The 11,599-nt window shown below is 57.8% G+C and overlaps 5 protein-coding genes across 5 annotated transcripts; 2 read left to right on the top strand and 3 right to left on the bottom strand.

The window, feature by feature from the left end:
* Nucleotides 1–192: 192 nt before the first annotated feature.
* On the top strand, nucleotides 193–2,127 carry PHSY_006152 (calcium transporter; the record flags this gene model as incomplete). The annotated part of the gene is made up of 1 exon (XM_012336755.1): nucleotides 193–2,127. One exon carries the CDS (start codon nucleotides 193–195, stop codon nucleotides 2,125–2,127), a length of 1,935 nt encoding a protein of 644 aa, XP_012192145.1.
* A 94-nt stretch (nucleotides 2,128–2,221) lies between these two features.
* PHSY_006151 (hypothetical protein) lies at nucleotides 2,222–3,328 on the bottom strand (the record flags this gene model as incomplete). Its single annotated transcript, XM_012336754.1, has 3 exons — nucleotides 2,222–2,246; nucleotides 2,395–2,623; nucleotides 3,052–3,328. 3 exons carry the CDS (start codon nucleotides 3,326–3,328, stop codon nucleotides 2,222–2,224), a joined length of 531 nt encoding a protein of 176 aa, XP_012192144.1.
* A 683-nt stretch (nucleotides 3,329–4,011) lies between these two features.
* On the bottom strand, nucleotides 4,012–4,535 carry PHSY_006150 (hypothetical protein; the record flags this gene model as incomplete). Its single annotated transcript, XM_012336753.1, has 2 exons — nucleotides 4,012–4,198; nucleotides 4,414–4,535. The coding sequence occupies 2 exons, from the start codon at nucleotides 4,533–4,535 to the stop codon at nucleotides 4,012–4,014; spliced, it is 309 nt and encodes a 102-aa protein (XP_012192143.1).
* Nucleotides 4,536–4,730: 195 nt separating this feature from the next.
* PHSY_006149 (hypothetical protein) lies at nucleotides 4,731–9,761 on the top strand (the record flags this gene model as incomplete). The annotated part of the gene is made up of 1 exon (XM_012336752.1): nucleotides 4,731–9,761. The coding sequence occupies one exon, from the start codon at nucleotides 4,731–4,733 to the stop codon at nucleotides 9,759–9,761; it is 5,031 nt and encodes a 1,676-aa protein (XP_012192142.1).
* Nucleotides 9,762–9,942: 181 nt separating this feature from the next.
* Nucleotides 9,943–11,433, bottom strand: PHSY_006148 (hypothetical protein; the record flags this gene model as incomplete). Its single annotated transcript, XM_012336751.1, has 1 exon — nucleotides 9,943–11,433. One exon carries the CDS (start codon nucleotides 11,431–11,433, stop codon nucleotides 9,943–9,945), a length of 1,491 nt encoding a protein of 496 aa, XP_012192141.1.
* Between the last annotated feature and the right edge of the window lie 166 nt (nucleotides 11,434–11,599).

The raw sequence follows: 11,599 nt of genomic DNA, 5'->3' as shown, positions 1-11,599 counted from the left end.
CGTGAAATCAGTTATGCAAGGTTTCGACACGGCCGCCTGCACCATCATCGTCTTTCATCCTCCCCTCAACCTACACACTTTGCCTCCACAGTCAGTGTCACGCAGACCTATTTCGAGCTATACAAACCGATGCGCTAAGCGGTCTTCTCCCGAGGCTGGCTCGAGCTGACATTGCGCACATCGCTCGTAACGATGTTGGTCACAATGGCTCTCAAACGCCGAGCGCGAGCCTGCTCGGCCTTGTCCTCGCTGTTGGTGTTGCTCGGCATTCTTTGGCTCCCGCTCACGGCAGCACAGCAGGTGTCTCAGGGCCCTTCATCTTCAGCCTCGTCGACCTCGCCGCTTGCGCCAACAAGCACACGATCAGCCATTCCCGGTCGAGCGACAACTATCTACAATGCTACTGCAAACATAGTGGCATTGAACGATTCGATCACAGCACGATCGCGCATCGACCTCAACGCTACTCAGGGTGCGTTCTTCAACTTCACCATTCCTTCAACTGCATTTTCCGAAGACGTCAAGACCGTGACCGTGTGGACGGCGATATCACTATGCAGCGGGCCAGCTATTCCGCCTTACAACACTTCCAACTCGACTCTTCTAGAAACTCTGGGCAAATCAGCAACAGAAGCACGCCGATCGACGCTTGCCTCGCTCTACCTGTCCGATAATGAGCTGTTCCAGCAACCGGGCCCTGCAAATGCCAGTGTTCTCAACTCCAGGCACATCGGCTACGCTCTGGGTGGATCGACCTCCGTTCAGGTTGATGTGCAACAACAAAGCGATAACAGCTCTCAAACACTGTGGATCGGCGTTTGGCCGCCAGCAGATAGCCGCAATGTCACACCGGGCACCTATCAATTTCAGATCGTAGCGAGTACGCGCGCCAAGATGGAGTCGGTCGACTACACACGCCGACCCAGACTGGACGACACGGATCAGACACGCGCACTGATATCCTCTTTCAACTATACCACATCCGCGCCTCCCAACCTCGACCTCATCGTGCTTCCCACCTTCGGCTCCAATTCGCTCTCGAACGCCGACTACTACAACTCGTCGTATTGTGCCATCGCAGATGCCTATGCCGACGTGCTCCAGAGCCAACAAATCTCGATCAATAGCAGCGACACAATCCGAGGCACCCAGGCCAATGTTCTCGAAGATACTCGACGCCAATTTGAGGTGTCTGGGCTGGATCCCGGCACCAATTACACCGTCTGGCTGTTTGAGACCAACACGACCAGCCCGGGCTCTGCTCAGAGCGTCTCCACCACGCTCTTCCCGGCCATCAAGATGCTCACAAAGCGCAACGACAATTGTCGACTTGTCTACGACGTTCCCTTTTGTCCCAACGTGGCGTATTCGATACCGGTCAACCCGTCAATATCCACCGAAACGGCACTTTCTGCTATTCAAGGATTCGTGGATCCGCAGTACACCAACTTCAGCTTGACCATCGATACCTTCCCTTGCGCAGATCCGGACTTTGGCATGTACTCGTACGTGCAGACGTGCGACAACTGCAAAAAGTCGTATCAGGACTGGCTGTGCGCTGTCGCCATGCCGCGGTGTACGGATCCGTTGGAGGATCCGGAGACGCAGTCGCGCGCTACCCAGGACGGACGAGAGCTCACCGGTGCACCGACTGGACTCAACACTGAGTTGCTTCCGTACATTGTCAACCGCAATGGGAACGGAAGCAGTGCGTTGGAGTCTAGGCAGACGTTCATTGATCAGGAGCTGAGACCGGGGTTGTATGGAGAGCTGTTGCCGTGTATCTATACGTGCTACTTTGTGGAGCGCACCTGTCCACCGCTCATTCAGTGGGCTTGTCCGCTGTGGGACATCACGGCACAGCGAGAGTACGGTACGTTCGCGGACAGCGGAGCAGAGGGGATAGGGGCTGCGGAGAATGGAGGTGCAGGACAGGATGGGATGCGTTGGGGTGGGTATCAGAGATACATTGCAACGGACGCGTTTGGCAACGCGTATTGTAATTCGATGGGGGTTGACTTTTTGTTGAGAGAGTCGAACGGTGGTGCGCTGCCACGGTTCGCGAAGGGGGGAAGGACGATCGTCGCGGGGATGCTAATATCGTTGCTGATTGTTGTGGCGCTTTGATCAGCAGGGAAGGGTGGGATACGTATGGACAACTGTTTTCTTTTGCATTTGCATCTATGTCTCTAGGTTTTCAATGAGATGTCACCGGTTCCTTCTAGCAGAGCAGAATTTTGAGTGTCCTGAAGAAAAGCAAAGACCATCTGAAGGTTGCTCTGTTTCTAGTGTCCGAATCTCGATGGTTTCGACATAAAAGTCCTTCCCTGCCCGCTCCCGTTTCTTGAAGGAAACGCCGAACCCAATCTTCCATTCTTCCTTTGCTCGGCATACCCTTCGTTCGGTACCGGACGATACTTCTTCTTGACCCCTTCCGCCTGAGCAGCCGTCACTTTGAGACGACGAAAAGTGACCTTCCTCCAGAAATCTTTTAGACGTTGGAGAAGGTCTTTGGGTCGCAGGTGTTCGGCGATGCGTTCTTGTGCCGAAAGGGAGCCGCGTTTGAAGAGCTTGAGACGATCGAGGGTGTTGTTGATTGCTTCGAAGGCTCTGTCCCATGGACCTGTGTGAAAGGGAGGGAGTTGCGGGGTCATGTTGGTTGAGCTGAAGTGGGTGGACGGATGGTAGGTCACGGAGAAGAGTGTGGTAGGAGGCCGAGAGGTGGTGGCTGAGGTGGCTAGGCTGATGAGAGGAGCGGGGGGCAAGGGGTGGCGAGGATATGAGTCGGCTGAAGGGATGTTTAGGGGTAGAGTGTGAGCGACGGAGAGCAGGATCGAGAGCAGAGACATGATGCAAAGGGACCGGATCCTGGTGGCTGGATGATGCTGCGCCGGCCAGGATCGGCTTGACAGGATGAGCGAAAGATGGTGTCCGGGATGAAAGAATCACACTCAAGCTTCTTATACACGACGACCAACAGGTTGGTCCGTCTTCTCGCTCGTTGTGACGTAGTCAGGGGATGCAGGGGTAAGCGGGCTACACATCACATACTGCTTTCCACTCGACCTCCTCGCATCGTGGCTCCCACATCAGCTGGCAACCCCACCCTGAGCAAGGATGATGAAGTGACAGCAGCCACGCAGTCGAAAACGGCGATCGAGGTCTTGACGACACAGATACGGCGCAGATGCCAGCATGCTCTCATCCGGAACGCAGACTGTGCTGTCACTGCTGCCTCTGCCTTACTCAAGGTTTCAACGCGATCAGAAACGGACGACGTCTGGTGATGTCGAGGCAGGCGCTGTTGAGACCGCAATCTCGAGCACATGAATGCGCCACTTCCGTGAGCCCTGACGTGCAATCACTTTTTCTTCCCGCTTCGCTGCAGGATCAGAGTTGCAGACAGCCCGCGTCTCGCCTGCTCGTGTGCTGATCGAAAAGTGCCCATTTCAATCCGTATTCTTGAGCCAGACCCTCATCGAGCCTGTATTCGTTACTTCAAACATCCTGATATCGTGGTCAGATTTTGAATTACCTTTCCAGGCTCGAAAATTCAGGCTTAGGTCTTGACTTCATTTCTCACCTCAATTTGAAATGCATGGCTTGAAAATAGTGGCGAGCGCGAGAGGGGTGAAGACGAGGAAAGAAAGAGGCAGCCAATAGGCAGTCTCGCTGAGCCAGGTGCGCTAATTGGCCAAGCCTGTTCTGGTGCGAGAAAGCGAGGCAGAGGCAGCAACTCTGGAAATTGTGGTTGGATCCCAAGCCCATTTTTTCGCATTTAGCCTCTCTGCACCGGCAAGAAAGATGGCTGCGTGTGTGTGTGTGTGTGTGTGTGTGTGACTAACTGACTGAAAGCGTGAGAGAGAGGCTGGTGTGTGTCTCGAGGGCGAGCCAAATCGAGAGTGGGCTGCGCTGCCGACCCTGACGGTGAGTGGCTCAGCCAGTCCGTCTAGGAAATTGGTCAGTCCACCAATCACTCTGTGGGTGAGCAGTCAGTCAGTCTCTGCCGCTTCAATCAATCTTGACGCCGGTGTCCAAGTCGAGGTTGCGGGTCCACTCGACAAATCGCTTGCAGAGCACCTTCTCGCCATCGATCTCATCATCAACCTCCTCATACATCTTGATCGACAGCCCCATTCGTTCGTCAAGATTCAAATCCGTCTTGTTACAGTCTGTTTTCGACCTTGGTTTCGGCATCCTTTCGGCATCAGCAGGGGATCATAGCAGCGTGATCGGCGTCCAGCACACACAGCGACGAATCCTCTTTTCGTCTCTTGCGCTGGATTGATCGCCTTGGCTGCTTTGAATCTCGCATAACAACGCTGACAGCACAGCCGACACCCGTTCCCAACCTACGACAGGACAGCTCTCTCTTGCCACCTGGTTACATCTGACGCTTCAACAAGTCCATACCTGGCGTCCAGCGAACACATCTCCACAGCTTCCATCGCAGGATCTGCGTCTCGCAACTTGCAAACGAAGCATTGCACGTCTGCAGTGATCTTGGTACATGACGCCTCGACTCGTCTGCTCATCTAGTTGTTTGTGGTCGTCTCGGTCCTGATCTGCATCGCCTCAGCAAGAGGCTGTTTCCTCATCACTCGCAGATCGGAACGATAGCTTTCCAAGTGGCTACAACAGCACATCTTCTGCGCCTTCCGTCTCCTCCCACTTCCTCGCCGACTCGGCCTCTCCCTTGTTGACCCCGCAAAAGGTTCCTCGAGGAAAAGATGGCCAAGTCCAAGCTGCCACGCTCGACGCCAGCAGCTCGTGGTGCAGCCGTTCCGCCGCCAAAGCTCGCCGCTGCTGCTCAACAACAGCAGCAGCAGCCTATCTCAGCGCCACCAGCTCCCATGCCGCAGACCAAACCTCCTGTCGCTGGCGCATCTACGCCCCCACGTTCGATCTCGCCCGTCTCCAATCACGATGCCGACAGCGCCGCGCTCTCTTCTGCAAAGAAGAAGAAGAAGAAGTCCAAGTCTAAGGCCAAGGACGCCGACTTCATCGACGATCAGGAGTACGACCTTCAATCAGCTGCTGCTCTCGGACAGCGTCCCCGTTCGCCTGCATCGCTTGCTGCGAGAGCCCAAGCGCAAGCGCAGCTCTTGGCAGCCGCGAGCGAGCTCTATCGGAGGATTGAGGGCGACGCGCAAGGCATCCCGGACGATGATGCGTATTGGACATCGCTTCCAGCTCATCTGAGAACCTTCATTCGCAACGCCCTCCCGCTCGGTCAGTTTCCTCCAGCAGCTCAGGCCGCCCTCAATGAGAACGCCAACGATCCAGCCAACCGTCACGCCTCGACGCAAGCCATGATCGCTGTGGCCCAGCAGTTGGCTCAAGCAGCTCATGCGTCTCAACGACACATCCAGCAGTATCCGCCAGGCACCCACCCTTACCCACCACTGCCCTTCGACGCCTCCATCTTTGCCGACCTCGCTCTGCATCCTGACCAGGCGTTGCCTCTCCATCCTCACCCCAACGCTGCCAACACCGCGCACCCCGCCAACGTCAATGGTGCGTACAGCCAGTACTCTTCCAGCCCCAATCCGCCCCCGACTCAGCCACCTGTCGAGCCCCTGCCGCCCCCCGTGGTGCTCTACGACAACTTCGACGACGAGATCGACAGATTCGACGACGATGGAGTCGACGACGCGCAGTACTACGACGATGGTGAGCTTGACGAGGACGACGAAATCCTCGATGCTCAGGGCGGCCTTCTGCGTTCGAGCGAACGCGGCTGGATGCAGGATGGTGCAGAGCATGCGCTAGGACCGAACGGCCTGGCCACGCACCCAGACGGCATGCGTTCGGTAAGCAAGAGCAAGAAGAAGAAGAAAAAGAAGAAGGGTGGTGCCGGAACCCCAGCCGGACACGGCGACGACGAGGCGCACGAGATCGAGGTCGAGGTTCCTCCTCCGCCCAAGCCCGTTCCCAACCATCCTCCGCCTTCCACCAACGTCTCTTCTGTAGCGCGCAACTCGAATCCACCGCCTCCCAGCTCGCGAGCCGCTGGCAAACAGCCCATGACCTTCAATTCGACCGGCAAGACGCCAGCTAGACCTGCAAACGGTGTGCCGCCAGCCTCCAACTCGGGCAAGCGCTCCGTCTCGTCCTCCACCCACGGACAGCAGCCCGCGACCAACGCCTCGGCCAACAATGCCAAGATTTGGTCCACCAGCTCGGCGGAGGAGCGCGAACGCATCAAGGAGTTCTGGCTCGGCCTCTCCATGAAGGACAGGCAGAAACTCGTCCAAGTTGAGAAGGAAACTGTTCTGCGAAAAATGAAGGAACAGCAAAAGTTCCTCTGCAGCTGTGCTGTCTGCGGTCGCAAGCGGTCAGCTATCGAGGAAGAGTTGGAGGTTCTGTATGACGCGTACTACGACGAGCTCGAAGAGTATGCCAACCACCAGCAAAGATGGGCCAGCAGCGGCGGCACCATCCCTCCTCCTCCTGGACCGGGTCCGTTCCCAGGCAGCGTCGCGCTCGATGCTTCTGGCGCTGTGATCGGCGGCGATCCCCTCTCTCGCAACAGGGCGGCTCACACAGGACGCGATACGAGGCACACGCATCCTCACCCTCACCAGCATCCCCATTCTCATCCGCATGGTCGAAAAGCACCCCTGCATCCCGAGTCTTCGGACGGATACGATGACGACGAGCTCGACGATGACGCCGAATACGACGACGAGGATGACGATGCCGACTATGACGACGAAGAGGAGGAAGACGACATCGAGCTCGAGAAGGAACGTGCTCGCGACGACTACGACAAGCGCAACCCTGTGCCTTCCTCGCGACGCCGTGGCACCAACGACTCGAACGACCTCTTTGGCCTCGGCAGCAGCTTGACCGTCAAAGGTGGCATACTCACCGTTGCCGATGACATGCTCAAAAACGATGGCCGTAAGTTCCTCGAAATGATGGAGCAGCTCGCCGAGCGCAGGATGCATCGCGAGGAGCTCACCCACGCTGAGCTCGGAGCCAGCGATGACGAGGACGACGTCGATGGACCCGACGATGTGGACGACGAAGACATCGACGAGGAAGATGAGGACGAGGAGGACGACATCCTCACCGAGGAGCAGCGCATGGAGGAAGGTCGCAAGATGTTCCAGATCTTTGCCGCCCGCATGTTCGAGCAGCGTGTGCTCGCAGCCTACCGAGAGCGAGTGGCTCAGGAGCGCCAACTGCAACTGCTTCGTGAACTCGAGGAGGAGGACGACAATGAAAAGGCGCGCGAAGCTCGTCGCGTCAAAGAGTCGCAAAAGAAGAAGGACAAGAAGAAGGCTCAGCGCGAGGCAAAGGAGGCGGAGAAGATGAAGAAGGACCAGGAGAAAGCCGCCGCAGACGCCGAAATTCGCGCACAGCAACAAGCGCTGCGAGATGCCGAGCTGAAAAAGCAGGAGGAGATCCGGCTCAAGAAGGAGGCAGAACGCAAAGCACGCGAGGACGAAAAGGCCAAGAAGGAGGAGGAACGTCGTCGCCGTCAAGCCGAAGAGCGTGAGCGCCAGCTCGAGGTCGAGCGCAAGCGTCGTGAGAAGGAGGACAAGATCCGCCTGGAACGCGAAGCTCAAGAGAAGGCCAAGCGCGATCGTGAAGAGGCTCAACGCAAGGCCAAGGAGGAACAGCAACGAGCGCAACGCGAAAAGGAGCTCAAGGCCAAGGAAGAGCAGGAACGCAAGGCCGAGGCCGCCCAGAAGGAGAAGGAGGCGCGTGCCCAGGCGCATCGCGAGGCGAAGCAGGCAGCTGCCGCCGCCCGCGGAGCACCTGCTGCACAAGGCGTTCCCAGCTCGCCATCGACCGGTTCCAAGGCCAGCTCCAACAAGGGTGCAAACTCTTCCGCCCCTGGCACCCCTGCTCGCGGCGCCAAGAATGGCTCGTTGCCTGGCTCCATGGCGATTGGAACCGATCCGGCTCAGAGTCGACGTGCTGCTGCTGGAGGCAAGTTTGCTCAGGGCACAGGCGCTGCGAATGCGGCCGCTCACCCTGCTGCTGCCGCGTCCGCTTCGTCCGCTGCTCTAGGAGGATCCTCGACCAACGCAGGGGGATCTTCTCTGCCAGCTCCGCCACAAGGCTTGCCTCCTCGACCTTCGACCGCCGTGTTGACGCCGGCCGGCTCCGCCTCGCAGACTTCTTCGGTTTCGGTTGCGGCCAATGCTGGGCTTCCTCGTCCTCCCGTCAACGTTGCTGGCGGCGCACCTTCTTCAGCCGCCCCGCCATCTCTCGGCTTCGGATCGATTGGACCCAACGCCCAAGCAAACGTGCCGATCGCCTCAGCCAGGGCGCCTGGCTCCAGCATCTCGCCTAAGCCCGCCCAATCTTTCGTGCCAGCTCAAGACAAGCAGCCCTCGCAGCCAAGTCTCGCTCAATCTCAACCTCAGATGGGCGGTGCTTATGGTCAGCATCCAGGGCTCGAGGGACTGCGATCGCCTACACTTCCGAACGGCTTGCAGAACAACGGAGTCTTTGGCAGCAACGGTGCCATGAGCTCCAGTCTGCAGTCGCCGGGCCCTGGCGCTCCTGGACTTGGCGGCATGACAAACAACCTCGCTTCGCTCAATCTGAATGCCGCTCCGCTCTCTTCTTCTGCACTCAGCGCAGGCAATCCACAGGTCGGCAGCAAAGCATCCATGCCTGGAATGGACCTTGGCCACATGCAAAGTCCCACGCAGACGCCCTTCTCGCCGATGAGCGGAGGCAGTTCGACAGACCCGATGCGCAGCCGAACGACTTCCTTTGCCGACTCGGATCCCATGTCTTTTGCCGGCATTCGACCAGGATCGTCGCTCTCGCAGCGTGTCCCGGCCTACCGAAGTGGTGGACCGACACCCATCGGACCTATTGGACGCCCTAAAGCGATGGAATCGATTCAACAGCACGTGCACGACGACTACGGTGGAGCCATTGGCAACGGACGATCCTCTAGCAACGCCAGCGGATCGGGCGCTACGAGCCCGCGGCTTCCAGAAGGAATCCTCGGCAGTTCAGCTCTTGGTGGCGACGACGATATCATCGACCCCAAACCGCGCCGCGTCAGCCACACCATCCCGATCGGCGGCGGCGCCACGGGTAGCAGCATGGGCGGCGCAGGATCGTTCTTTGGCGGCGGCGGTATCGGCGGCGGCGGTATCGGCGGAGCCGGTGCTGTCGGTGGTGGCTTTGGCGTGAGCTCTTCATCGCCCTGGAGTTCCTTCTCAGGCAACAACCAGAATGCACCTGGCCCTCTGTCACCCGGATACAACAACGGCGCTGCAGGACCTGGCTCCATTGGTTCCAGCCTCGCGTCTGGCAACTTTGGTCTGAACCAAAATGCTGCTGGCACTCCTGGCTTGGGAACCAGCTCCTCTGGTATGTCCGGCGGTGCTTCTACGGACCCATGGGCTCGTGCACCTACCAACTCGTGGGATCGCGCTCGTTTCGCCTTTGAGCAGCCTGGCGGCAACAATGCCGGATCCGGATCCGGTAGCGGTACGCCCTCGGGTCTTGGAGGCATGGGTGGATCGCACCACTCACACGGACTAGGGGGACACTCGAGCCATCTGCACCATCAGATGGGCATGGGCTCAGGGCAGGGCAGCGGCAACGGAAGTGGCGTCAACGGCGGCATGATGAGCCCCTTTGGTCTGGGCGCACCGGGTAGCGGCGCCAGGAACGTCTTTGGCGCTCCCGGCAGCAACACCCTGCATCCAGGAGCTATCGGATCCGCGCTTTCGCCCACTTCGCCGGGTGCTCGACACGTCAGCGGCGGTCACGAGTGATGGCTGTAGATCTCATGCACTTGTTGTCTCAAAGTCGTTCCTCTTGTTTTTCTTTTGCACTTCTGAATCACACAGAACAGCGTTCCCAACACTTTGCGATCGATGTCGTGAGAGAAGGAAGAATGAGTGTTGATTGCTGCTAGCGACCGACAGAAGCAAGCGAGCTGCTTGGGATTTGGTTTCAGAATCCAAGCGAAGCACGCAGCTCTTCTTCGAGATTTGCGTCCTCGCCATTCTTTGCGTGTTGTGGTGCTGCTGCTGCCTGTTCTGCATCTGCCCCCGTTTTTCTAGCTACGCTGTCGAGGAAGCCCTTTACACCGTGTTTCTTGGGATCGTATACGAGACTCAACTCGGCCAGCTCCGCGGTGCATTTGCTACACGTACATGGACCGAAACAGTAATCTCTGTACAGCAACAATTGTCTCCTTCCAAGTCGGGTGGTTGGATCGATGTAGCTGATGACCAACTCCTCTCCCGGTTGAATATCTCGTAGTGCGAGAGCGGCGATCTTCATACTAGCCAGGATGCCGCGTTGGGGAACATGACGGATCTCAACGTTGGGTGAGCAGGAGTGGTTGAGGAACGAGTGGAGCGAGTAGAGACCACCGAATTTTTCCATGTTGATGTTGGATCGACCGAGGAGTTTGAGGAAGGAGGGGAGGGTGAAGAGGGGTTGAAGGAGGGAGGTTTGGGTGGGGGTGAGGGTGAATTTGGGATTTTGGGAAGGGGAGGAGGGGTCGAGGGCGGTGCAGAGGGCGGTGTGGGCCGAGGAGAGGATGGCTTCGAAGGAGGATTTCTCGGTGGACCAACCGGGGTTGCGAGAGCGTCGTTCGAGTTCGGATACGGTTGCGAAGGAGGAGAGTCTTGCGTATACGGTGTCGAAGTCCCCATACGTGTCTGTCAAATCCTCCCCTTTACCGCCCGTCCTCTTCCACCCTTCACCCTGATACCCATCCGTCAACGTAGTCAACAATCTTGCTAAACTCCTAGCCACGGAGTGCAAACTCTGCCACTTGTGCTGCCCGATCAACCGCATCAACTCGTTCGCCTCGACATTCATGCCCGTACACAGCAGCGTGTGATGCGTAGCCATCGCCTGCTTCCAACACGCACTAGTGCAGAATCTGTACTTGCACTTGTTGCAATTCTTGACCGCCAACGCAACGGGTGCGGATGAGATGGGTAGGAAGCACTGCGCGCACAGCTCGCCGCTGCTCATCTGGTCGAACGCCTCCGGCGGCGGGGTTGGTACGTACGCATCCTCGGTGAAGAGCAGCTCGCCACGCGGGAACGCGCGTGTGGCAACAAGCCCTTTGCCTTTGATCGGGTCGAAGTATTCCGATCGGATCCCGGGGGGTAGGGGGATGGTGGTGTCGATGAATGATTTGGGGATGGTGGTGTCGGATTTGCTCTTCTTCTTTTTCTTTTTCCCACCGGCTGATGATGACGCGGTGGGTTCGCCGTTGGTCGTCGAAGGTGAAGCGATGATGCTGTGCTTGGAGAGGATAGTGGCGAACTTCTTGGAAGGTATGGAGTCCCAATCGTGTTCGAGTTCTAACGTCGCCAACAACCGGATCAGCTCATCCTGCTGCGAGAGGTCGAAGGTGAACGAATCTTGAGCGAGTTCCGCCTTGACCGCTTCGACGATCTGTGCTTCGGTAGGTGCGACCATCTTTCAGCGAAAAACGATGCCGAGCCTGTTGTCGATGTGATGGAAAGTGAAGGTGGAGAAGAAGTGTATCGGAAGTACCGTCGTCGGGTCGTTGCCGGTTGCAAGGCCTTTTATGCACCTCTGTGTCGTGTGTCGAACGTCAAAGCAATGTAAATTGGCGCTTCTT

The sequence above is a fragment of the Pseudozyma hubeiensis genome (assembly GCF_000403515.1).
Source record: "Pseudozyma hubeiensis SY62 DNA, scaffold: PHS58, whole genome shotgun sequence".
Taxonomy (NCBI): Eukaryota; Fungi; Basidiomycota; class Ustilaginomycetes; order Ustilaginales; family Ustilaginaceae; genus Pseudozyma; species Pseudozyma hubeiensis.
The sequence above is the reverse complement of the archived record's forward strand: the minus strand, read 5'-3'. Positions and strand labels throughout refer to the sequence as shown.